At 36.1% G+C, this 27,155-nt stretch overlaps 1 protein-coding gene across 1 annotated transcript in view; it reads right to left on the bottom strand.

The window, feature by feature from the left end:
* The window catches only part of XPOT (exportin for tRNA), a 28,320-nt gene that overhangs the window by 793 nt on the left and 372 nt on the right, over positions 1–27,155 (bottom strand). Inside the window, exons 2-23 of the mRNA XM_085323849.1 lie at positions 23,980–24,116; positions 22,156–22,238; positions 20,925–20,981; positions 19,280–19,349; positions 17,342–17,560; positions 16,569–16,753; positions 16,051–16,219; positions 14,521–14,757; positions 14,167–14,205; positions 12,440–12,502; positions 11,320–11,444; positions 10,290–10,434; positions 10,016–10,135; positions 9,749–9,843; positions 8,925–8,994; positions 8,246–8,484; positions 7,459–7,744; positions 4,552–4,741; positions 3,130–3,246; positions 2,930–3,045; positions 2,428–2,475; positions 1,029–1,100 (exon numbers count right to left, since the gene is read on the bottom strand). Coding sequence (XP_085179975.1) covers positions 1,029–1,100; positions 2,428–2,475; positions 2,930–3,045; positions 3,130–3,246; positions 4,552–4,741; positions 7,459–7,744; positions 8,246–8,484; positions 8,925–8,994; positions 9,749–9,843; positions 10,016–10,135; positions 10,290–10,434; positions 11,320–11,444; positions 12,440–12,502; positions 14,167–14,205; positions 14,521–14,757; positions 16,051–16,219; positions 16,569–16,753; positions 17,342–17,560; positions 19,280–19,349; positions 20,925–20,981; positions 22,156–22,238; positions 23,980–24,039 — 2,805 coding nt within the window. The 5' untranslated portion in view covers positions 24,040–24,116. The remainder of the gene's footprint in view (positions 1–1,028; positions 1,101–2,427; positions 2,476–2,929; positions 3,046–3,129; positions 3,247–4,551; positions 4,742–7,458; positions 7,745–8,245; positions 8,485–8,924; positions 8,995–9,748; positions 9,844–10,015; positions 10,136–10,289; positions 10,435–11,319; positions 11,445–12,439; positions 12,503–14,166; positions 14,206–14,520; positions 14,758–16,050; positions 16,220–16,568; positions 16,754–17,341; positions 17,561–19,279; positions 19,350–20,924; positions 20,982–22,155; positions 22,239–23,979; positions 24,117–27,155) is intronic.

Raw genomic sequence — 27,155 nt, 5'->3', positions numbered from 1 at the left:
AAAAAAAAAAAAAAAAAAAAAAAAAGCAGCATGTTATTACTAAAAAATTTACAATAGGCTACAAGAGGAAGGCAAAATGCATTCTGAGGTGAAAGAAGCTTATTTTTCAAATATGGGGTATCAAGTTCACACAGAGAAAAGCARGACTATCTAAGAGGACTGCAACCAAGGAGATTCTTATCAAACTTTTGGTGGCTTGAAATGAATACTTCAGGTGTAAAAGTTTATCTGAAGTAGTATGCACATCCAGAATTACATTAGATTACAGCAAAACAATGTCTGTCACTGTTGAAAAGAATTATAACCTTAGATCAGAACAACACTGGGGCAAATGAATAATACTTGATCTTTACATATTTTTAATGCTATTTAAAAGCTCTGCAATTTAAGCCTTATGAGTACAATTATACCCTAAAGCTGCAACCTCACTACTACAGTTTCCATATCTGTTGCARTTAAAATTCTGTCAGTCACCAGCTAACAATTTCTTCCCGCTAGCACGGGATGCTTCCCATGTGGCTAACAATGTTTAATATTGAGACAACAGTCAAATGCAAAAGATTTCATTTCTTAGAACCCTCTTATACTGTCTACCACTCCAAAACAGGGGGCAGAGGGGAACCCTATACTGTACAGCACTTTGACAGTAGAACCAGAGCTGTGGCTTGAATTTCCATAGAGATGAACATAACCTTTATTTTCACACTTGTTTTTATACTTTTTTTTAATATACATTCAATATTGTCACTCTACTTTTGACTTCTTGCCATAAGGATTCTGATACATTTTCCCGCAAGTTAAAATGGATTTGAATTAAAGTAGGAATATGGTTTAGACACGCACTAGGCTCTTTCCTACAAGGTATTCTTGCAATAACTTCACTCTTTACACTAAATTATTTTGATATGTGATATTAAAATATGATTAATGAGGGCCAGTAGCAGACTAATTCTGCCTATATACCTTTTGCTCTCATTTAGAATTTCTGCTAGTTAGAATTTTCCAAGTGTTATTTTAGAAATTCCTACCTGAATTATTTCAGGAGCTACTTGCAAAGAAGGCAGATATTCTTGCTGAAGATACTGAATGCATTCAGGACCCTAAAGAAAAGCAGTACACAACTTGAACAAGTATATTTTTGTATATGCTTTTGGGAACTCAGGCTTACACTGTATGGTACAGAAGAGCTTGAAAACAGATAGTCTATTTGACTATTTTACACAGAAGAGGTGCATATGAAATATCAAATGTTCATATTATTCTCATTTGTAGTGAAGATTTTATCTCAGCCTTGGCATTAAGAACTCCATGTTTCAGTACTATTTGTTACACAGAAGAAAAGGTTTTGTGAAATTGCACTGAAATAAGAACTACAAAACAGCCAGTCAGTTTCTTGAAACACTATGTAGTTTAAGGTAGACAAACAGTTTAAAATGTACAACTCCCAAACCTTTGAGAGAAGCAGACAGGTCTGTTTTGTCTAATATATTAGTATTTGTTTGCTTTCTTCACCTGGAATTATCAAATGTCTCTCACCACAAGAGGTTTTACTGTACAGTGGTATACAAACAAGACCCAATACCTCTTTAAGAGGAAAGTGAATCAACCTTTTTTTCACTCAGGCGTAAGTTAACCCTAGAACTGGAACCTGCTATACAGTTCATATGAGGAGTAGAAAAAAAAAATTCAGATCATTCTCCTATAGTTGCATTGGTAGAGTTAATAAAAATAGTATTTGTGATAGGAAGCACTTCATTTACCAACGCTCCATTTCCTACAGATTTTTGTCTCCTCACTGCTTTGGGGCATAAAGCRGTACAAACTCAGAAAGTCTCCTCAATCAGAACACCACCTCGTCTCTGCCAGTTTACACAATTTTTTTTCAGTTATTTGTATTTGCAACTTTATAATTTGCATTTGACAGGTGCAGAAAAGCCAGCCAGCAGTTTCAAGGGTGTAGCAGAAACAGTAACATGGACACAGAAACTGCTTGCTTTCCCATTAACATGGAAATATGCTAAAATATTTTGATTGTTAACTGATGCAAAATTCATTTTTTTCCCTAAGTGTTTTTCAGCCAAGTCTCTTAAGATACTGAAAGATGCCTTTAGGTTTGGTGAAGTACTCTATAGTACATCTCTATTTGCCCTTTTATGTCAATAAGTACTATACTGAAAAGCAGAAGAATTCTTCAACTAAATGCAGTAACAACCAAGCGAGAAGATTTTTCTCCTTAATGAATAGTCAACACTTTGCTGTRAACTGTCAAGAGTTTGGATTCTATATTCCTACATAATACTACAGCCATTCTGTTAACTCATGAGGATGAATTACTATTCTMTTTTTTATATCAGTTTTTCTAGAAATTGATAAAAGCACTAGAGAAGCCTTTAAGTGTTATTCCCTGCAAAGTGTTATGAAGCTTACCCTTTTGAGATGAATTGTTTTTAATGTCACTGCACATTCTGATAAAGCCTGTAAGATAATGCATAACATTAGACTATTCAATTAGCACTTTAAGTATTTAAATCCAAAGAAGATAAAAGGCCCAAAACACGGGCTAGTTCAAAGCCATTATCACCGCCCTTTCCCTCACACAATGCTAACTGAACTTCAACCATTACTTCCAGTTTTTGCTCCACTCTAACCAGAACAATCTCTGTCACAGCTGAAACCAAAATGAACTACAGAATAGCYATCTACATTTGTTCACTTTCAGTGACATTAATTCATAAAAAATACAGGTCAATGTTAAACACTCAAACCTGCAATTCTCTACCTTGACTTTGACTTGCAAAAATTAGCATCCCAGTACCCCATTAAAAAACATAAGCGCTTTTGTTTGTGAGACAAACCAATCTTTGATACCACGTGGGCGTGTTAACTATCTGTCCCATACAAATGAAAATAAAAATTCTGTAATACATACCAATACTGTCTGGGCGTCTGCTAAGTCAAATGTTTGCTTTAAAGGTGCTAAGAAACATGCAGGGACAATATGCTTGTAGACAAAGTCTGCAAAGCCTACTGGTCCATCTTTGCCTCCTGAAAAGAAAAATAACATTCTGTATTTTATCCTTGCTCATGTTTAGTAGCAGCTAGAAGGGAATTATTAAAAGACACTCTTACCCCAAAGCTCCACCAGCTTAGAAAGAATAATAAAACAAGTCTTCTGTGCAATAGGATCTGGGTAATCCACTGCTCCTTGAATGACAGTGAACAATACACGTTCCACATTCTGCGCACCTTAAATAGAATAAAATAAGCTTGTTATTTAAGACTGTAGTTTAAGACTTTTGTGTACTTTTACACAATTGTATACCAGAAAAATACTGTATCAGAAGATAAATTTCAGCTTACAAATACTGGGCAAATACTATTCAACCGTGCAAAAATAGTTTTTTGCATGGATCTCAAATATTTTTGGGAAACTTCCCTGATGATGCAAAACCACTCTTTTGGCTATAATCCATTTCTTGTGATGATTTTAATATTTTGTTTTCTTTACTGGTCTTTAATACACACTAAGATGAGGGGGTGCACTGACGGGTATTTGTAAAAAAAGAAGAAAAAAGTTTTCTTCTATCTAAACCTGCTACAGTTGATTAAAACAGTACTTAATTAGCTTACATGCCTTTTAACATATGCACAGATATTTTTATCGTATTTCAAACTTCTGTGCTGCTTCCAAACTTATTTGTGTTCAATTTCTATAAAATGTCTTAGCTGATCACAAATGCCTCAAACGCCTCTTTCAAGAATGCTCTCGCTATTTTAACACCGCTTCCTTTACCACAGGTATTACCAAGAATTTTAGGGATGGAGGAAGGAGATTTGAGCTCCATCTACTAGATGAGTCAATTTAAAGCTTTTAAAATCCCTAGACGTTTTGACTGTATACAGATTAAAAGAATTACTTAGTAAAAAATCAATAACTGAATATTTGACTTTGAATTCTGTTAATGAAAAGCAGTAATTTACATTTTGGCACTACTGGTGGGGAAAACCTGGTAACTACATATTTAAGAAGTCAAATGATGCCTTTTTCCATAGATGACAAGATTGGGTGATAGTAACAAGAGGATTATGGAATAAATTACTGATATGTATTTCAGAAAGTAAATAATACAGGACGAGCTAAGAATACTAACGGCTGTGAGCGGTCTTGTCCAACAGTTTGAACATTTATACAAGTTTTGAACATTGCTATCCATTTTGAAATGCCTTTCTACAGGAAAATATTTTATGAGCTCTGATTTGCAAATCAAATACAGTGTTGCATGAGATGCTATCCTTCTCATTACAAGTTAAAAAAAAGTCAATATTGCTTACATATGACCACTAGGAAGAATACGTCAATTACAGTTGGATTTTACAAACCCAAACTGTTGCTTAAACAGAAAAGGTTAAATACAGTATTTAGCCTGCTCCACCTTAACATAGCTAGCATTTCTTTATAGGAACTAGGCTAATGATTTTAGCAGACAAATCTGTGGTTATATAGGATGAGAACAGTTCAGTGTCTCAAAGGATTGTAGTGTGGTTACTTACCTTGATTAGCTATGACTTCACTCATTCCACTGCCAGTTACAGTCTGCAGAAAAGCAAAGTAACTCCTCCGTAACATTTGTTTTTCTAAAGCAGCAGACTGGTCATTTTCTTCTGCTGGAAGGAGCAACACTTCAAAAATAGCATGAAGGAGTGGCATAAACATCTGTTGCAGAAAAGGTGAAACCTGTGTCTGTGGAGATTGGAAGAAGGCATCAACTCAGACAGTAACATCAACTGAACATTTGGAAATTAAGGGTGTGTTATAGTTCTCAGCTTGATTCAGTGTTAAAGTTAATATTTTAATGCACCAACCATATATAACAAAGTGAATCACATCAGGTTCACCATGAATGCTACCATATCTGACTTGCACATCACCTAGTCTTTCATACAAAAATATCTAATTACTCATCTAGTCTCATTCTGTGTAGAAATGAAAGCCTTTTCAGCATTTCTCACTCTTCTGTTGAGGCAAACACTATTTCAAATTCCYTAAAATACAAAGATAGGCTACTGTAGAGTCACTGTAGTTATGAAAAAAWTCACTTCGGAGAGGCTAAAATTGACAGCAGATCACTTTTTGTAGTATTATCTTTAAAGATTGCTTAAACAAAAATGTTTTTCTAAACTAATAAACTATTGGCATTACATAATAAGTTTACTATGTATTTTCTGCTTGTAATCAGAAATATATGTAAGGGTACTAGTCGCTAAACAACGAGTTGAAAAAGTGAAGAATTCCACTGGGCTGCTATTGAGCCTCACCTCGAGAGTTCCATAAAGAGAAAATGCAGACATCCATTTCTTAGTATTTAAGCCAGTTGCAGTGAAGAGATGATTACAGATTTTTTTAAAAAAAGTTTTGAAAGCATTCAAGATGAGCCTCACAAAACTAGAATTCTTATTTTAACATGTTCTTATAAAGAATGGCACAGTACCATAAAAAGTTAGACACGACACCAAATGCATTTGTCCCATCTTGCTCCTGCAACCTTTATCCTCTTCATCTTAGACAAACTATTATTAATTATCTACTTTTGTCTTGAACTACTTTTAGGACCACTTGTGAAAAGGACTGCAGAGTATTGAAATTATTTGAGAATAGAGACCTGGACAGGCTGGAGAGCTAGGCAGAGAGGAACGTCATGAGGTTCAACAAGGGCAAGTGCAGGGTCCTRCACCTAGGGAGGAATAATTCCATACACCAGTACAGGCTGGGGACTGACCTGCTGGAGAGCAGCTCTGCAGAGAAGGACCTGGGAGTGCTGGTGGATGACAGGTTGACCATGAGCCAGCAATGTGCCCTTGTGGCCAAGAAAGCCAATGGTATCCTGTAGTATATTAGGAAGAGTGTTGCCAGCAGGTCAAGGGAGGTGATCTTGCTGCTCTACTCAGCCCTGGGGAGGCCTTGAGTACTGTGTTCAGTTCTGGGCTCCCCAGYACAAGAAAGACACGGAGCTAACTGRGGAGAGTCCAGCGTAGGGCTATGAAGATGATCAGAGGGCTGGAGCATCTGTCCTATGAGGAAAGGCTGCGAGAGCTGAGCTTGGTTATCCTGGAGAAGAGAAGACTGAGGGGGGATCTTATCAATGTGTACAAGTATCTGAAGGGAGGGTGTCAAGAGGATGGGGACAAACTCTTTTCAGTAGCACCATGTGGCAGGACAAGAGGCAATGGGCAAAAATTGAACCACAGGAAAGTTCCACCTAGTATGAGGAGCAATTTCTTTACTGTAAGAGTGAGTGAGCACTGGAACAGGTTGTCCAGAGAGGTTGTGGAGTCTCCTTCTCTGGAGATATTCAAGACCCACCTGGATGTGATCCTGTCTAACGTGCAGTAGGTGACCCTGCTTGAGCAGGGGTGTTGGACTAGATGACCTCCAGAGGTCCCTTTCAACCCTACCGATTCTGTGACTAGGGAGGAAGACTTATGTTTTCAAAGTTCCTTCACTATCTACTTTGTAGAAACATATTCCAGCCACAGGTCCAGATGTCAGATTTATCCAAATATATTATGGATTTGTTTTACTGCTCATAAAATGCACTTCACTTCTAGCAGTTTTATTTTTGCATTCTTCTGAAAGATTTAGTTAAGCTCCTTTAATGAACTTCTTGATCTTTTCATATAGCAATCAATTTGCCACCCTATTCATAACTGCACAACATTCTTGTGGGCAGCTCTATAAAGTGAGCTGGGAGTAACATATTAGTAACTTAACATTGCAGTACCTATGCATTTAGGCTGTGTGAATCTAAGACTAGGTATCTCTCAAAGGATCTTCAAGATCCTTTGCTATAAAATCAGCTGAAGATCCACTCCTACTTAATACATACCTCATGCCTTTTTTTCAAGAGCTCCAAAGTGTTTCCAAGGTTTAAAAACCTYCATATTTGTCAACCTGTTTTGTATAATACTGCATTAAGCCTCACTGTATGTTTTTGTGCAAGAATACTGCATCAAGTTCTTGTAAATCAGTGTTTCTCACTATATGCAGATCAAATGTTTCTATATACCTAACTATACATCTCATTATAAGAAATGAAAAAATGTACTTCAAAACTTAGCATACAGTTGGAATTATTAGCTCAGCACTTTGAGTATGAAATTGTGCCAATAAAAAGAACCACATTTTGCTTAAGTAGTACTTTATAATTAGTCTCAAACATATATTCTGTCTAGATTTTTGTTCTAATACTTAAAGAAAAATACTCATTTAATTGATGCATGTCCAGTCACGTATGACTGCAGGAGAAGACTGTTTCCTAATCCAATTCTTACACGTATACTTGACAGYGAAGTAAGGTTCTGACACATTCTGCCCTCTTGTTAATGTTATTCTGCCCTCTGTACTCAGCAAGCAGCTATTCAGCAATGCTCTGACTCCCAAAAGCTTATGCAATACCGTACCTTAAACTTAGCTGTTATCTGGTTTATAAGAGGAATGAATTCTTGAAGATCTTTTGCTTCACAGTCTTTGAGCATGTGTTCAGAGGCAGAAGGAATGAATGGAAGAACTTCTTCCTCTAGGCAAATAATCATGCGGTGAAGGAAAGTGCGGACACCGCTTCTCAGAACTTCCTTCTGTAGTGGACAACTGAGAGCTGGCAAAAATGTCTGCAAGCAGTCCAAATACACTTCAGAGCAGCCACACTGTTTTACAGTCTGCTTATTGCTGAAAGCCTTGCTGGTTCGGCTGTAAAAGCAATACACCAAGCTCACATTCCAGTATAATGGAGAAGCAGTAACATCTAGAATAACTATACTAGAATAAATATACTTTAAAATCCATATACTAAGCTAAAATATTATATTTCATGAGATAAGAGGCAAACACTGGAAATAACAATTTGGTATGAAGTAGCTATACTTTGGTGGCTTTTGGACATTTAAGTCTAACAATTCACAAGCAACATACTATCAAAACAGCTCCATACAGTTCTTTGAGGAAGCTATTTCATGAGGAATGAAATAGATGTAGATAAAGAGAATAYTGAGCAAATTTGTAACACACTGACATCTCTAACAGCCTTTTCTAAGAGGATTCAACTCATTTTCTTGGCTACTAGGGAAAAATCCCCAACCACTGAAACTGTGCTAGGTCAACAAGCGACAGGTAGAAACTCAATGCCTCCTTGCTGGAAGTTCTTTACACTTCCCTTTTACTCAAACCAGAAACAGTCAACGCTGTACCTACCTAGCAAACCCAACAGCATGATTCAGGCAGTCTGCCAGTGCCATCTGTCTGTCCTCATCTTGCGCCATCATCAGTTTTTCCAATAATACTTTGAACTTCTCCATCAGTGGAGTCAATAAATTTCTCATTAAAACCTGTTTTCTTTCTGCAGAATATTCACTATTAACTATTAATACTCCAGCCGTTTCATAAATGAACAGTTGATCATCACTGCTTAAGAGGGCCTGGTAACCATTTTCCTAGAATGGAAGATAATAGGCATAAATTGCTAAATGCATTCTTATGGAAGTCTTCTTCCAATGAACATTTAAACATACTACTATTTCTTTAATCATTGCATAAGCAATCTCTACAGAACAGCTACAACAGTTTTGATCTTTTCCTACTTAAGTAGAAACACCAAAGAACTCATGAAACATAAGAGGAACAACTATTTCTATACAGTTCAGAGGGTTTATCTTCTACATACTCATCTCTAGCCTACACTCCCAGAAACTCAAGTGAGCAATGTAATTAAATCAGGTACAAATGGATGCATGCAAGTGATTTCACACCAAAAAAGTAAGATAATTGTGGTTAAATACATTAGTGTACTAAACTCACAATTCAGTAAGTACTTTGGCACACTGATGAATAAGTGCAAGCCTTATTTATTACAAAAAATGCTTTAAGTACTCACAGGAGGAGAAAGTTCCAGTAGGTCTTGTATTCTGTTCAGAACATCTTCAATAAAGGGATTCATTTGCTTACTGAAGTGAAATTTAAATAAGCAACACTTTTAAATTATTTTACAGAACTCTTGGCGTTTTAAGTTGTAAAGCTTGCTGCTAAACTATCTTCTCAATATAGAAATCACCCTTTAAAAATCAAAGCATTGTTGTAGAAGTACCTGGGTTATGAATATGGTGCTCGTGGTAGGCCAAGTAGATACATGGCACAGTGAGAAATCAATTCTTTCTTTCTTTCTCTCATTCTTTTATAAAACACACACAAATATTTCACTCAGGTGAGTGAAGCTACTTTCATGAACGGCTGAAAAAAGGATCCTTCTGAAACCTGAGTTGTCTTGCAGCTTCTCCTGCTTCTACATTCAAATACATGCCTGTGAAATCAGATCAGCAGGAGAAGTTGTTTGAAGGGCTTTAACAGACTGAGTAAACTCCATCTGTGTATTTTCCAAATATTCAGAACTTGGTTGGGGTTGGGAGGGTGAGTTACTATTGTGAGTTTCCAGATCTGCACATTCTCAGCTGTGCTCACTGAACAGCTAATAAAAATTAGCTAAACATATACATTCAAGTTCTTTATTCTATGACAGATTTTTTTTCCAGTGCTACCTTGGTATTTCAAAATAGGACACCTCCATTAGAACACTGTTTTGATGTATTCACTGCAGTTCATTTAAAACMCAGCTTGTTCTAATGATGCTGTAATGCACTGAATTCACCAGATAGAGCCCTTCTGTACAATCTGGATGCAACATTTGTAACAGCTTTTACTCACTTAAGAGACTTGACAAATCTGGAAAAGAGGTAAGCTGTTCGGCTTCGCACTTTTGGACTTGTATGGCGAAGACCACGGTGATCTAAAAATGCCATCTGCAATCAAGAAAGTATTGCAGTCTTACAATCCCTGAACAAGGCTAGAAAAGCTAATCATTCAACAATTTAAGAAAGCCAGTTTCCTTAGTGACATTCAGAAAAGGAAGGAAGTTCTTAAATTTCAAGGAAAGTCCGATCTAGTTGAAAGTGTAAATGAGATGGAACTTACTAGAACAGTTGGAATGTGCTGAGGTTCAACAGCAAAGAATTTTTCATATCTAACCACTGTTTCAAAGAATTCCAGGGTGACTGATGTATGTTGATAGGCACTAACACCAGAAGTTACCAGCTACAGATAAAAGCATTAACAAGTTAGTACTTTAACCATTTATAACATTAAACTACAATTTAGGTGACATACCAATAATTGAGATGAACCATTCAAACTGAAATGTTTTAGTCTACTAACATTTTTATATAGCTCCCACGTCACACATACTTACTGTTCTCATCATATCTTGCAAAGCCGTAGCTTTTGTAACATCACCAGAGAAGTGAGCACCATGAGATACAGGAAGAGCCTCWGCCAACATATACAGTAATCTTATTGCTACTTCTACTTCCATAAATCGTGTAGTCTGCCAATTCCTAGACAGGGAATAAGAAGATCATACCAGTCAATAGTAGCTTCTGAAATAATCAACAGTTCTACGAGGCAGTAGTACTATTTTCAGTCAAATATTCTTCAGATGCACAGCATAAAAAGGACAGATTGATTTTAACTATGCAAAAGCACACTGTGAGACCTAGGCAGTATTTCAAAATGCTTTTGGAACACCTTATATGTAGATGTAGGTCTTTTCTGTCAAAGCAGTATTGATTTCTCTTTACTAGTTTCAACTTGAACGCTACAGATTTTTCCAGTTGCCTTTTTTAAGGTATGAAAATAGCCTACTTTGATGTGTGGATGAGCCATTCAGCTTCAGTTCATTCAGCCACTGACAAAACTATTCCTATTTGCATATATATATATAGCTTCTTCCTAGTTAGGCACCTGGTAATAATTTCATGTGCCTGGTTATAATGTTAATRTATTTATGTACACACATTTCAGGACTGCTTCCGTCCCTTTTGATAAAAATACTTCACTGCTGCTTCTTTTCCTCTGTCCAGCTTTGTTCCTCTGTGAGCAGTAACATATAAAATTACTTTCTACATGTCATATGCATTGTACTGAGAGGTAAAGTAAACAAATGCATCTGCCAAAGTGGCTGTTGTTGTACAGATAAGTGGCAGATCAAGAGACATCTCCAAGAAAAAAAAAAGAAAGAAAAAGCTCTCATTCAAGATTACATAAGGAAAGCTTTTTTCTATTATACAAAGTCAAGTTTATAATAAAGTTATAACAAGCTTATTAAACCAACTGACTTCTTTTTACTACATCATGTTTATGTTCAGTATGAACCAGGACAGTAAAAAAAGGCAAAAAAAGCTAAGGACAATGTATTCACAAGATTAAAACAAGAAACTTACTGAAGTGTAGTGTTAAAAACTCTGCGGACAGATGCCAACAGTAATTCTGGTGAGACCTGAGCAAGTCTGTCCAGCAATAATTTCAACTGTTTTCTGTATTCCACAAACATTGCTTCATCTTCACCCTACAAGACAGGCACATAACAGAGAAGCCCATGCATCCAGAACTGTTTTAGACAATTGCACCTACAACAAAAATATGTACGCACAGAAACAATATACCAAGCTCAGACAATTCAATAATCTTTGTCTTATGCTCCTGCAGTGTAACAGCAGGCTCTTTTACTGTCTGGCTGTAATTCAGTGATATGTTGAAGTCTACTGTGTTCTGTCCAGAAACACACTAAAAAAGGTTTTTCAGACTGAAGATGAAGCCAAAAGTAAATGAAAGAAAATGCTCTTGGCAAACCTTACTGACCCAGCTCTTGAAAATTGACTCCTTGCTCATAAAGCAGTTCTTCCTCAGCATCTAATCTAGTTTTAAAATTAAACTGACAGAAACATTTATCATTGACTGCATACAGTACAAGTCAATTTTTTTAGGTTATGCTTTCCCCAAAAATTTGGGGCAAAAACAGATCTGCAGACTATATTCAATTATTATTGTTGGCTGACAGATATACAAGCATATGAGAAAAGTGAAATTAAGACAAACAAGCTTCTTTCTCTTTATGCTATTTTTACAGAAGTTACATCTCCTCCAGATGCTGTCAAGCAGCACCTTTAAGAGCTTCATTAGAGAATATATTTCTCAACTCTTTTGCACAACATAGGAGTAATGCATGGCAACATGCAAAATCCCTCCAAACGAGCCAGTTCAACAATCATGCTTAGCCAACAGGACAGCTCTATTTGACTGGAAATGATTTCGTGCAAAATGCAGCTGTACTTAACCCACTAACTGAACTGGTTTGGATAACCCTTTACTATATTGTTTTGTACTCTTCAGATATGCTCTTCGGTTAAAAAGTTTTTCACACAGAAAAAGCATCAGCCCACAGACTTAGCACTAAACCTTCAAATCTTAGCCTGTACAAACTACTGATTTTTAAAGTGTGAGCGAGTTTTCTACATGTAATTTAAGCTGCGTTTTAGTCTGTCTGTTTTTACATCAGAATACCTCATTTTCAAAATTGTATTCTTCATCATATGTCAACTTCTTCATAACAGCCAACATGATTGCCTAGGGTAAAGAAACAAACAGAACTATGAGTGGAGAAGCGGTTAAGTGATAAGAAGCAACAGTTAAAATCCTACAGTAAAGGCTTATGTTAAAATATKTGTAAAAGTTTAAGTTAATTCTATTTGAATTACGGTTTTCAAAGATGCAGCAGAAGTAATACTCATATTAAAACAGATGCATTATATCAAACAATACGTAGAAGCTATTCCAGATACACAGCATAGATGACTCAGCAGAGTGCTATGTCTCTGGCAGTATTATCTGGCTTTATTCCTTCCTTGTAGTCTGTACTGTTCAGTTACACACTGAGAATAACAATTAAGATGTCTAAACTAGACAGATGGAATCTTATCTCTCAGGCTGTCTGAGGTCTTGTTTTAAAGATCCAGGCCAGCATAAGCATAACTAACTTCTCTAACAGCTCAACATCTCTGAAAGGTTAATTTTTTGCCAGATTAACAAGCTGAATTAGTGCAGCAACAGATGCAAGAGTAACAGCTGGGACCAGTTCCCAAGACAGTAGGRGAAGCAAACCTTCCCCCTTCAGCAGCAGCAAGCCATTAGATCCGTTCAAGCAATGAGGTGCAATTTCACCTTTAGTAAGGACTGCTGTACAAGCCCTGCAACGGGAATAAAGACTTTATCTTGTCTCTATTGAATCTCAAATTCTAGATTTATCACTTATTTACTGTTTCAGATTCTTAAAACTCTTGACTAAATGTTTTACTAAATAATAAGTTGAAAAAAGTGTATTGTGCACTTCAGTGGTAATCTGATTTATAAAGAAAAGGGACAGAAGAACAAAAACAAAAGGTTCAGTGATGTTATGAAGCCTCTCTATAATGTTAGTTCATCTGATTAAAATAGGTAYGTTAAACAAAACTAGTTAAGATAATACGGATATAGTTAACTGAACTTATAATTTACTGTTAAAAGAACAAGTACAAAATTCATTTTTGTTTGTAAAGAAAAAGGAATCATAGTTTTCAGTTTTATCAGCTTGCAGAAAACCTGCACAAACCTCATCAGTCCAAGATCTAAATTAGTGTGAAAGGCTCATAGAGAAGTCCAGAAGGACTGTGGTGAATAAACCAAACAAGTTTACTATCTCCAAGACTGGACACAAACCTTACTTATTAATAACTTAGTATTTATAGCTGCTCATCCTCAGCACAAGCATTACGTTTGAATAGTTTTTTTTTTTTTTTTTTAATAATAAGTTTAACATATATTAACATAGGGTTGATGACAACTCTTTCCACACTTCTTCCAATTCTTTGGAATTGCAGCAGGTTTTAATAAGAACAAAAAGCTCTAGGGAAAACCTGTTCTTATATGTTGATTTCAGAACAAAATAATACAGTCTTTCCACAAGCTTACCAGAACGGATTTAAGATACTAGAGTTGTTTGGGAAGGCTAGCACTAAAATAGCTTTCATACATGATTTAATATGGGTTTACTATTTAAAGAAACAACTGAAGTTACTGGATAGAAGCAGATGAAACAGTTCATATACTTTTAAGTTTTCCCCTTTAATTATTGTCTATAGGCACATTTTAAGGCATATAAACACAAACATGACTTGTTTCAACAAAACACAAGTTCTGTCACACAATGTGTTCTTGAAATAAGACTCTAGTCAAAATAAAGTTTTAATTCTTACCTCTACATTAGCTTTTTGTTGGTCTGAAAGCGCAGAAAGCTATAAACACAAAATTTCAAATGTTATTTCTTGCATCATAACTTTTTCTAATAGCAAGATACATTTGCTTTTCTTTAACAGCCAYACGATTTGCAAGCATTCTTTCCACTTAACACCATATTTAACTCAATTCCTTCAGATTTCCCCAAACTGTATAAACAGTATGCCACAACCAATAAAGATACTCAATACTAGTTAGTCTAAAAGGATTATTTTGCAGTCAGCTGCCACAAAGTCTTGCTTTATTTATTCCCAAGAAGTTGAAACAAATAATAAGTCAAAAAGTGATGTTCAACTGAGGTCAGATACACTTACTTGTTTCAAGATGTGAAGGTAGTCATAGCAGAAGCCGATGATATTAGATGAGATGTCATCATCTTCATGAATTAGGAGTTGCAACATTAGGGCCACTTTTGCTTCAATAGCTTGCAGAGTGTCTTGAGCACTCTTTATATCACCATTTTTTACCAGTTTAGTCCAACTAGCTATTAATGCTTGCCCCATCCCGTTGACAAGCTTAGAAAATCTGGCCAGAAAATCCACATCATCTTCCTGAAACAAAAGAAGTCTGATTGAAAATAATAACAGAGTTCAGATTTAAATGGCATGACATTACAGACAATACTGCTTGTGCTTGGTATGAACACAGTGTAATATAAAGGCAACAATTGTCTCCTAGGTGGATAGTATAATTGCCTGGTTTGTTTTCCCTGTGGAATGGAGAGACAAAAATTAAAGTAATGTTAGAGCTGGCTGCCCTCCATCATACAAGAAGTAGACTGATTCATCTCTTCAGATTAGTTACTTTTTTCACTTTACAGCAAGTAGGTTAATAATTCTAGGGGAAACACACACACAGCTTAATCTACGGTAGATAAGAGGAAAGACACTTTATGGGTGTTCACTTCAGAAATACTGATAATGAGCAAGTAGAAATTTTCAGTAATCTCCAAAGAGCAAGTGATTAGGTACTTAGGGGTTGCATTTGCAAAAATCCCCTGACTAGAACTGAGAAATATTGCTAAAACAGCCATCCCAAACACAAGCTTTGCCCCCTGCCAAAACTATACAGAAGCACAGCAATAACAAGTCTTCCTCAGAGAGACTGAGGTAATACTAAGAGGAACAATTCCTGAAACAATGAATGTGTATTTTCTGCAGTCTAGTAGGCATATATATTTGAAAAAGACTTCACAATGAAGAATTCAACTGTCTTGCAGTTGAAGAACTGGAGCCTTATAAAAACTGTTTTCTCTTTCTCCACAGCAGGTAGTTAACAGCTGCTCCTTATGCACTAYAGCTGCATGGGGAATGGGTCTTTGGCTGGCAGGTTTATTTTCCTAGCTCACAGGTAAGAATTGCAAGTCTTGTATCTGACAGCACAGACATGCATAACAGCATAAAACTTGAAGAAAGCTCTCTTTCCTCTGCCTAATTATGAACAGCTATTCTAAGGTCTCACCCTAAAAAACTGCCTTGACTGCAATACTTGTACTTATTACAGAATTATTTAGAAGGGAGGTCTCTAGGCACTGAAACACAACCGCTATGCACAGTACATTTTAGCAGAGGAAAGGAGAAGTGATGGGATTGTATTAGAAGAATACCTTGATTCAATAAAGAAAAAGTTAGCAAGGACAAAGGAAATAAAACACATTATATTTAAAAAGAGTTACAAATACTACTGGCAAACTTAAGTATCATAAAACTGCTACAAATGTTTAGCATCAGTGCAGAGGCGCACACAATTTTCACCTGCTTATGTAGACTTATTCTTTAGCTTTCTGCTCATCTGCTTGTTTAAGAACCRCCTGACTCACTGCTATTCAAAATCAATTTACAAACCTGATCAATACTGAAGAGGCCAGCAGACTGTAATACTTGACACAAAGATTCAACTAGTTTTGTTTTATCAATTGGGTCCATTCCCTTATTTACAATTTCAAATAGACAATCACAGGCTTCTTCCCGGAGAACTTCCACAGACATGTGACCTAGCAGCATATTTATAAACCTGAGGAAAAAATTTWAAAAATTATTTTGATATATCTACACAGTAGCATCATATAGAAACTTTATATTACTTCTTCACATACGTACAACTTTTTTAAAAAAAACTCTTTAAAGTCTACTGTACTGAGTAAAATCAGCATYTTATATATTTCACAGAGGATCTGGCAAACTGTGCATGTCCATTTTGGCCACGATATCAGCTTGGAAAGTCAAGYGCTTTACTAAGAAACAAAGATGAATGTATAATTAAAGTCCTTATTTAAAGATGAGTTTAAATTTAATATAGAAATACAATCAGCATGCTGTGAAGGTTATGTTTACAAAGATGTGCCAACAAAAATAACTCCTACCTTTCATTGGCTATCAGGCTTAAATCTATCCAAGATACGTAAGCTCCAACAACTTCAAGGCACTGGCATGTCAACTCTGAGTTACTATACTGATAATTTTGTAAGATTTGGTACCACGATTCCACCAAACTTGGAATGCACTGTTCCCTCATAGTATCTTTCAATAAGGTGTTCCTACGAGCCTCCTATCAACAGGATAAAAGGATAAATTAATCTTGTCAAAGAAAAATATAAACTAGTAGCATTTTCATATCCTTTTCCAGATAATGCTTGTCCAAGCAAGATTAGTAACTCAAATAGAGGTCAGAAAACTCAGAAGAGTAGATTACTCCTCCTTGAAATGAAAAATAATCAATAACGTAGGTTTTATTTACTTTTTTTACCCATAATGTCCAAATGCTGACGAAAGGTTGACAAAGAGAAAAGAAGTCCTCTAGACCATTAAATAGATTTTTGACGTTAGGATTCCTTAAAAAAAATGCACTAGTAGAAATGAACATTGGAAAAAAAAAAAAAAAAAAAAAAAAAAAAAAAAAAAAAAAAAAAAAAAAAAAAAAAAAAAAAAAAAATTGAAAAAAAAAAAAAAAAAAAAAAAATGAAAAGTACAAAACCATAAAGAGCATTAAATGACACATGGCTCTTGGATCTTAACCACCTCATGTCTCTAAGGTAGGGCTGCCATAGGGAGAAAACATCTCTAAGTTTTTTGCCTGAATTACCTACAGAACTCTTCTGAACGTTAAAGAAAATGATAATGCAAAGCTGTAACTTGCCTCTGATGTATGAACAACGTCACGGTCTACCAGTTCAGCATCAACAGCCATCAGGATTCTGAGGTACATATCCACTCCTCGTGGATTAAGGTCAACTACTGATAGAATATCAAAAAAAAACTTGGGCCATTTTGTGAGATATTCAGTAACAAAAAGCAATGCAAAGACTTGTGCTGCTTTGTTGCGAATAAAAGTCTTCTCGGGCTGGGGATTCAGCATCTGGTAGAAACAAAATATTTTATTTGTATATTTTTACTAGATTAGAGAAATATCATTAATGGTTGTTGATTTCTGTATACTGATTAATATAGTTCCTCTCTCCTCTCTTACTGGCTGAGAGGAAACAAACAAACAAACAAACAAAGAAACCAAAAAAACCCTAATCTTTCCAACAATTTTGAAGAAAACTTAGCAAAATTTTAATGAAGTAGGGGCAACATTCTCTCTGGATGATACAACAAGTCTTTTATTCCATAGTAAGACATTACATGTATTATTTAAATAATAACAGCAAGTTTAAGTTGGTGGAAGGAATAAACAACAACTTCTAGAAAGCAAGACATGGTCCTCTTGTGGTTAACTTCTGTCTAAGTTAAATACTAGCTTTAAGAATATTTAGATGTGCTTCTAGATCTCAACTTATCAGGGAAAGAAGGAATCTACCAATTTCTCTTCCTCCTCTTTCTATAAACTCTCCCTAAATAGGGCAATTTGCCACAAATAAATTAAAAACAATATTAATCAATTTCGCAATGATTTTCAAGTATTATTTCAAATTGTATTATAACCCATTCTTACTATTCAGCTTTGTGCAAACAAGGCAAATACGGATTTCCAATGCAAAACAAGTGAAATGACAGCTAGATAATGGTAGATATAGGCAAGATTTGTAACAGCCCACTTGACAGTTTTGCTGGTTGCAAACTCTTAGGTCCAGCTGATATCTACTGTAAGTTCAGCTATGATAACTAATTCCAGCAAAAGCTAATGACAGTTCAGACTAATAAAATGTATGTCAAATAGACTAATAAAATRCTGTGAAATAGAAGTATACCCCTGCATTTTTACTGTGTACGGAATACCTTTCTTCAAAAGGTAGAAAATTATTTCCCTCTCATRACTGCTTCCAAAATTAACTTTAAACTGCATCAAAACATATTGACATTTTTTAAAATTAATTCTTGACATAGGAAGGAAATCAATTAGAGGGGACATAAAAAAAATAGAATTCATTCACTAGTCTTCCAAGATTACATACTTACAGTTGGGCTAAAAGATGACTAACACGGGATCATTTATAACCTGACTTTCATTGAAAGGTCATGTTATAAAGGAGGAGGAGGGAACGTGCATATACAGCATGAAGGTGACAAATGGAAAAATTAAGGTTTTCGTCAACAGTATGATTTACATGATTTTGACAGATTAAGAAAAACTAGGGAAACACTATTTGTCCTATGCTTACACAAGAAAGTAGTCAGTATACTACTATAATATTAATAGACACATAGCCTGAGTAGTCTTTTGTTCATTTACAAACATTTGCTAGTATTCTAATAGATAAGAGTTAGGCTAAAAACAGAGTTACTGCTCCTGTTTCAGGCAGCCAAAAACATRAGGAATGTGGATTATACCTCTCTAAAGGGAAGCTTTGATTTCCATATTTGGTACACAATGATTAAACAACCCATCGTTATCTGACGTAAAAGATTAATATTCAGTAATAGAGAGTTCAAGCACAGACTTCTTTGGCAGCAGATAATTTAAAGAATTTCTAAYGTTCTAATGAAGATTAGAATGTTCAAAGCTTTTCACCATCAGATACTCTCTTTTCAGGAAGTCACATTTAAACTCAGATTACAGGTTGGACACCTAACCTCCACTGAACACATTATCCTAGCCTACTAATGTAAGACTGCTGTGAAGGAACATACTTACCTGCGCTTGCAGCCATGTTATGAGTGTTTCCCTTATCAGCTGCTGCTGAACTTCAGTAAGTTCAGAATATCTGAAACAAAGTGTAGCAAGATCAAAATACAGTTTTGCTTCATGACAACRGCAACATGCCACAAGGCAAAAACTATTTCAATCAGAGTAGTGTAAATGAAAGGTTCCTAAAAAAAGGTATTTACACAACTACTTGTATGTAACRGTTCTGAATCAAAGTCTTACAGAGAGAATAAGGAAAGATGTTTTGTCTATAGTAATGAATCATACTGAGGCATTAGTGCCTCCTGTATTGGAGTAGAAGCTTGAAGTTTTGCAGGAAGGCTGCCTCACTGTCRGGGACATAACTTATCACTCTAAAAAAAATACACACATTTTATCATAACCCACAGGGAGAGAGACGAGCCATTTCTATATGCTCAAGCTTGTTTAGTACACTCTTCAAATATTCTGTCAACACTGGGCTCAAGCAAGTCCTTAACATGGTTGCCTTCAGTGCATTTATTATCACAGATAAGACAAAATAAAAAAGTAAGCAAGGAATTTGCATTTAGGTGATACATATACAAGTCTTTTCAGAATATATAACTATAACCAGCCCACTTCAACACTTCAAATACTACCCACACAACAAGTTCCTTCCTAGGACTACAGTAAGTATGACTCTCCCTGCAATTATTCCTCCAAGCTGCTTAAGGCTCTGGTACAGACCCTAACAACTGCTCCTGCTGCATGGGGCCCCTGTGTTCCCCCTTTCAGCTACTTGTTTGTTAAGGAGAAGAAAAAAGCATCCCACCTTAAAATACTAGGAGAAAGCAAATGAGAAGCATRAAATAATGGGAAAATGTACTGCAGGAAGCAGGTGACAGAACTGAACAAGTGGAAGAAGAAAGTCAATGAGGTAAAGCCAGGTAGATAAAACTTCAGAAACTTAAGTCTTAAATTTCTGCTCCAAAACCAAATTGCAAAACTCACCTGCAAAACATACTTTATTACTATCTAAAGCCTGACCCCTGTGTTCAGTATACTACCACCCGTCACGTCAATATCCCAAGAGGCAGACGTCTTTGCCATGACTTTCCAGAACAACTGTAGTTCCATGCAATGGAACTTACAATATTTCAAAGTAATTTTTCCGTAAAATTATGATGTGACTTCACAGTGAAAAGACTACTTTCTCGCAACATCTCTGCCATGCTTATCGCATGAATAAAGCTTTGTCTAGGATTCTGAATATGGCTGCTACTTGCAAAACTCAACCTCTTTTCTGCAGAAATTGGCAAGAGTGCAGAGTAAGGGGCACTCCAGGAGGGAAGGGTTAAGGAAGTTTAATGCTAACCTTGGTAACTGACTCCATGTTGAGCTATGCATAGGTTGTATTAGCCGAGTAGAACATGAGTTCATAAAAAACTAATCTTCTCCCAAGAAAAGGTAAAGGAATACAAAGAAAAGTCCTGCAGGCTGGATTAAAGTCACCTCATCAATTAACACTGARCTAATGGCTTGCAGAATCAAGGGTCTAAGGACTTTATTCAGGAATGGCAGGAATAATAGGTACCATTTAAAATCTTTGTAAACAGCACAAAAATGGAAATTAAATATCTTTACATAGTTGGTATCAAGAAAGACTACTCACTTGAACTTAATTTGATGTTCTAGAACTTGAAAGCAAAAGAATTTGATATGATCATCACTAGAAAAGAAAAATAGCTCGGTTACTCATGGCACTTCTCTGAAAAGATAAAACATTCCTCAAATACTGCAGACCAGTGGTCCCTTTAGCAAATCAAGAACTGCTATCCATTAGAAAAAAAAGCTACTGCTGTTACTTCAAAATAAAAGCAACAAATACTTGAGCAGTTCATATGTTAAAAATGAGCAAATACTAAATTAATATTTCTATTTTTCCCTATATCCACCAATTTGTTATTCTTTGCATTGACCATACAACACTACAATAATTACTGTATCCTCCCATAAAAAAGAAAAATCTATTAGGTTTCAATAATACATTCATTGGACCATTAGTACATTGAGTGAGAGTTGCACACTGTGTCTAAACAGCAAAGCTAAAGACATACTGAAATACAGACTAAGGTAGACTGTTCCATACATTATAATCTACACATTTATTACTTTTATCTTAGACCAAAAATTTTAACAACAGTCAGTAGGCATTTTAATAAATAGAGACTAGAAAGCGCTTTTTTTTCAAATTTTGCATGGTTTGGTAAATCAGTGCACACACTGATGGAGTCAGAGAAGTTTTGATAAATAATGTACAAAAAGAAGCATTCACTGTAAATCACTATTTTCTTATYGTTATTTGGGATAGCTGAGGCTCCTTCCAATCTGAATTAAGTGTTTTGAGATATAAATACATGCATTCATGTAAAAATACTAGTGACTACACAAGCTTTGTATCAGTTTCATGAAAAATGAGATGGCCTGTTCAGTAGAAGAGTGGGAACAAAGAACTATTTTCAAGCTTACAGCATTTAAAGCCCATAATTTCACAATTAAAACATTCCCAGCATTCCCCCTCCCCCAAAGAAGATAGTACTTATACAATACCAAGGCACTAGAACTTATTTTTTCTGGGATTTCATAAAGCAGCAGTTTTTGAGCTACTAAGTTTATAAATAAAACTCCATATTAATTGCTCTTCCCTGGAAGAGCAGTTACAGATCAATACTGATACTAAAACTGTATGCATTAAGTCCATTTTAATGTACAGCYTCTCAATTACCCAGTTCACAGTTCTGGGTATTTTGCTGTAGAGCAAAATAAATAAATAAAAATAAATAAATAAAGCAGACCCAAACATATTGCTAATGAAAATAAGCAATGATTTTTAGATACATTACCTGTACATACTCTGAGCTAATGCTTCTGCACAAACTTGCCAAGCATCCTGAGATACCTTCAGTTGCTCAAAGTAGGCTAGTGCCTGCAAGCATTCAAAGATGTTTCWTTAAAAACAACAAAAAAACAAAACACCTTAAAACAAAAAAACCCTCCACAGCAAGACATCTCATTCAGATTAGACTCGCATTTAAACGCTCCTCCCTCAGGAGGGATGAACTCTATTTGGCTACATCCAAGTATTTATATGGCTCCTTCATTATCATACTGGAAGAGTATTTCCACAAATGCTARCACTGAAGGTGGTGCTCATTTCCCTTTTACATTCATTATTAAGATTTTGTTACTTTAACATAAAATTCACAGAATCAGAGTTCAAGTTAGAATGGACTTCTGGAGACAGTCTAGTCTAACCTCTTAGCTCAAAGCAGGATCAGCTACAGGAAGCTGCTCACAGACTTGTCTATCTGGATTTTGAGTATCTGCAAGAATGAAAGTTCAAATCCAAGTTCCAATTCCTTCCACAAGTTCTAAGTGGGAAGACATTTAAATTTTTCACTGAAACCAACTCACTATTCTTGCCGGACCACTCCGGCTGTATTCTACATGTCAAACTCAAGAAATATTCAAATACAATGTTCCACTGATTATCTAATTTATGAATCTATGAAAAAGGTTAGAAAGAATCCTATRATTCTGCCAAATTTTGGACCCTCAAGTTGCTGATCAGACCTTCTAAATAGCTTTTATTAACATTTAATTTGATCTAATTGTTTTAAGATTTAGCATGGTCTGTTAAAAAGCAAATAAAGTAATTTTTGAAACAGAGTAGATTGAAGACATTATTTCAAATCTGTGCAAGTCTCTGTTTCAAGGCTGTAGATTTTGTTTTTCTTTACTTCGTAACTGTTTTCACTCATCAGTTTCATAAAGTAATTACACAAATGATTGAATTAGATATTAAAACAAGAAAACAATTCTTGGAGATTTCCTTATATCAAACAGTCTTACTAAAAATTGTTTCACAGCTTTACTTTACCTAAGCTACTTCTTACATGAATATTGAAATGTTAAGTCACCTTTTACTATATAGTATTCAAAAGCATACAGACTGCATGGTTAAAAGGTCAATAAATCTGTAAGCTTCAAATTTGATAATGGTATTCTATTAACAAAACATTAAAAAYTAACTATATCCAGCCTTCCAAGCAGGGCAAGCACCCACAAAGGACACACTTAGCAGGCTCCTTTGCAACACTGGGATATATCAAGCCACATTCTTGTATATTAGCATCAATTCTGAAAGATATTACTGGARGTCATCCTGTAGACACTCAAATTGATTTCATAAACAGGATGCATAAAATTTTTCTCTTTAAATAGCGGTGGAAGTTTAAATGCCTTTTCATACGAGCATCTCCTATCTTTTTGTCAAGTACTCGTACACCATGATTTAAGTTATATTAGCTAATATAAGCTTCACTATAGTTAAAAATACACATTTCATTAAAAGACACTAAAGCTCTGTTTTCAGTGGATATTTTTCATTTTGGGGGATATTTGAGGTGCAAAGCAAAAGTACTGAGAACTGAAAGTTGCAGCGCAGAGAAATAAATTCTATATACGTTAAGTGCAATTTCATAAAAATGGTGATATATGTCCTTTAGTTTACGTATAAACTTCCCATATGACTTCCAGTTTAGTACACACCACCACAATCCCTTTGTGTCAGTTAACCAAGTAACAACACATGGTCAAAAAAATTAGATTTTTTCATTGAAACAGCACCCSCTGTTATTAGAGAGATAAGCAAGTTAATTACATACTCTTTGTCTGAAGTCTGCATCAGCATTTGGGTTTAGTCCTAAAAGGGCTTGTTCATCCATCTTTGTTGCTATATTCTTTGTTTCCTATTCCTAACAGCCTTGCCCACTTCTTCTCCAGGGGAAGGTGCAATCATCATCTGAAAATAAAGAAAGAACAACTTTTATTTGCTCAGCATCACAAGAGAACTTAAAAGCATGACAGCAACAACCACAGCGTTTTGCTCACAAAACAAAACATATAGTATGTACCCCACGAAGATGACATCATGCACACTTCTACTACAGACTTCAGTATCAAAATCATTGATATCAGAATTTGTCTAGAAAATAAACCATTCTAAAGAAATAAGCAAATTTAAAGGTCTACCATTTTATAAGGCTAGCAAGTGCAAAAATAAGCATCTCATCTCAAATATTGTTAGATGTTCCATAAAATTATTTATAAAGTATTTCCCCTAGATAGCAAAGTCATCAGGAGCGCTTTTTTCTAAAGCAAGCACACACAGGAAAAGTGTCACAGAAGTTAACCACAAAATACTTCATACTGAGTTGTTAATCAGGTTTCCTGTTCTTTATAATGGGTGTTAATTTACCAGTATTTTTTTTTTTAAGAAAATTCTGTGTAAAACTAGCCACCAAGCTGGACAAATGTTCTAAAGAGATTATGTAGGTCTATAGGCCATTCTGTAATGCTCTGGATTAAACACAATGAATAAAAAGATTTTGTCAAACACTCAGATGCTGTAAGCAACAGCTTCTGACAGCAAGAGTTTCAAAAAAAAAAAAATGCAGTATGCTAGCATGGTTAATTAGGCCTGAAATAAGGCCTTATTCCATAAGTATATATGATGCAGGGGGAAAGGAAGATGACTGGCATGAGGAAGAGATGAAATACAAAGGAAATGTGGTTAGAAACTGCCTACATGCCTATAGGTAGAACTCCTGATTTCTTGGTATTGCATGTCTCCTGCATACTCCACTGCTCACCCTCCCCCACTGCAAGAAAGGAGGCATCGTGACAACCAACAGCAAGCATGCAAAGGAAAGCCCAGCATTTAATATGATGACAAATAGACACTTCTATAAAACTCATTACAGGGTAAATTATACCAAAACGCATGGTAAGTAGAACTGAGTTCATACAAAAAAAAAATTTTTTTTGCAGGTCTTGATAGTATAGAAACGAGAAAATTCTATATTCTGGAACAAAGTAATGATTCGTAGCAAACAAGCTTCACATGCTGCCTTACAATACAGAACAAGGCCACTCAGGGTCAAAACCTTTAGGGATTAAAGTTGCTCTACTGAGTCTCCTCCCTCTGTACCCTCCCCCCACCTTCTTAGCCCAAAAGATCCGAAAGATTAAAATAAAGTTAAAATGCTGAGGGGAAAATGCTTTTCTGACAGCATCTTCCAGTTAGGGTGTGGTCCACAGTTATATAAAYAAAACTCCTAACATATACAGGCATATTTTCCTGATGATCCTTATATTATCTGCCCAAAAGATTAATCTTCAACAGAGCAGTGACAAGTTTTGCTGTTAAAAGTAACCTGATACAAGGATATATTCTCTTCACATGTTTAGCTMACAACAATGCCAATGCAATTCTAAATATTTTCTGTATGCTACATAAGTACATTTAAAATTTGATCTTCCACTACACACACTGTTCAGAGTTTTAGTTGGCTAGTCAACACTRGAAGATACTTAATGGAATAGTTTTCTCAGAAGATCAGTTCAAATACCATAGCAACACATTTTTAAAKCAAGCTTTATTTAAAACCAGTATTAATTAGTGTCATTAAGCATTAATATGTGTAGGAAGTATTAAGCCTTATTTATGCAGAATTATTTTGTTTTTTGTTTTCAAACTGCTGCACTACGTTCTGTGGTGATCTGATCTTACTACAATGAAGAGAGCACAGTCTTTTCCAGCAAGGTCATACAGGTATACATTCCTCCCACCATGACAGTCTATTCCTTTTCAAGTATCAAATACTTAAAATGGTAAGAGACTGCTTTCCTACAAAAAAAAAACCTGTGGTCACACTTCAAGTAGTAAAGATTGCTACTATAAAAATACTAACAGTCACAGGTGCGTAACTTGGGTCCAGACATGCCCTAACAATGTGTTAGGGCAACTAAGTGTTCAAAGCATTCTGACTACAGATGTTAACCATTAGAATAATTAGTAATTAAAGAATACCTCATTTACAGCACTTGTTTTAGGTATATACAAGATTGTGACAGCACATAGGGAGCCAGCCACATACTTCATTTTAATTCCCTTAAATTTTCTAATGAAATAAATATAGTAAAAGATCATCTCTTGTGTTCTTTTTTAGAGTTTTGTTTTGCTTGACACAAATCTTGAACACACTTACAGACTCTTAGGAATTTACAATTATGTATACAAAGTATACTTAAATGAACATCTCTGTAATAGTTACTTCTCAAACTTTTAAATTGGACGAGAAAGTTGTTCTTTGGGGGAGTGACAGACTAGGTCTTGATCTCAGACATACTCTTACTGGCCAGAAATTCTCTGCGAGGACTGAAGTTTTCTTGCCCCCTGAACGAGTTCTCTAAAGAGCCATCATCCTCTGAAACGGCTCAAAGGCTCTACCAGCGGAGGTGTGGTGATCAGGCGGGCACATCGTGGGGCTTGCAGATCCGCAGCGAAGGCGCCAGGGCTGCAGCTGAACCTCCGCGGTCCCTTGCGCGGGTCGCTGCAGGGTGACAAAGCACTCCTGCTCGGGCGTGCGGCCACGGCGGCGGCTGGCAGCGAGGCAGCGGCGGCGCCACCGTCGCTAAGCGAGCCGAGGGCAGCTGAATATGGAGGTACGCGGGCACGTCCCTCCCCTCACGCTGCCGTTTCACCGCTTGTGGCTACCTTCCCCCTCGGCAAAGGGGCGCAGCAGGCCACCGACCGAGACAAGCTCCACAGCAGTGTGAACACAACGGCACTGCAAGCGAAAGCTTTAAAGGAGGAAAGAAAAGTCCCTGATAAAATAAAGAAGGTATTTTTCAGACCGTTCCCAGACCCCGCCGCCTCGCAGCGATGCGGCAGGCCCGCGGGGCGCCGGCACCCCCGCTCCCCGCGGCCGGGCCGGGCCGCGGCGCCCTCGCCAACAGCTGCCGGGGAGGCGGCGCCAGGCTGAAGCGAACCGGCAGG

This window comes from Rhea americana, unplaced genomic scaffold, assembly GCF_003343005.1.
Source record: "Rhea americana isolate MKP2758 unplaced genomic scaffold, rheAme1 scaffold_88, whole genome shotgun sequence".
NCBI classification, from domain to species: Eukaryota; Metazoa; Chordata; class Aves; order Rheiformes; family Rheidae; genus Rhea; species Rhea americana.
The sequence above is the reverse complement of the archived record's forward strand: the minus strand, read 5'-3'. Positions and strand labels throughout refer to the sequence as shown.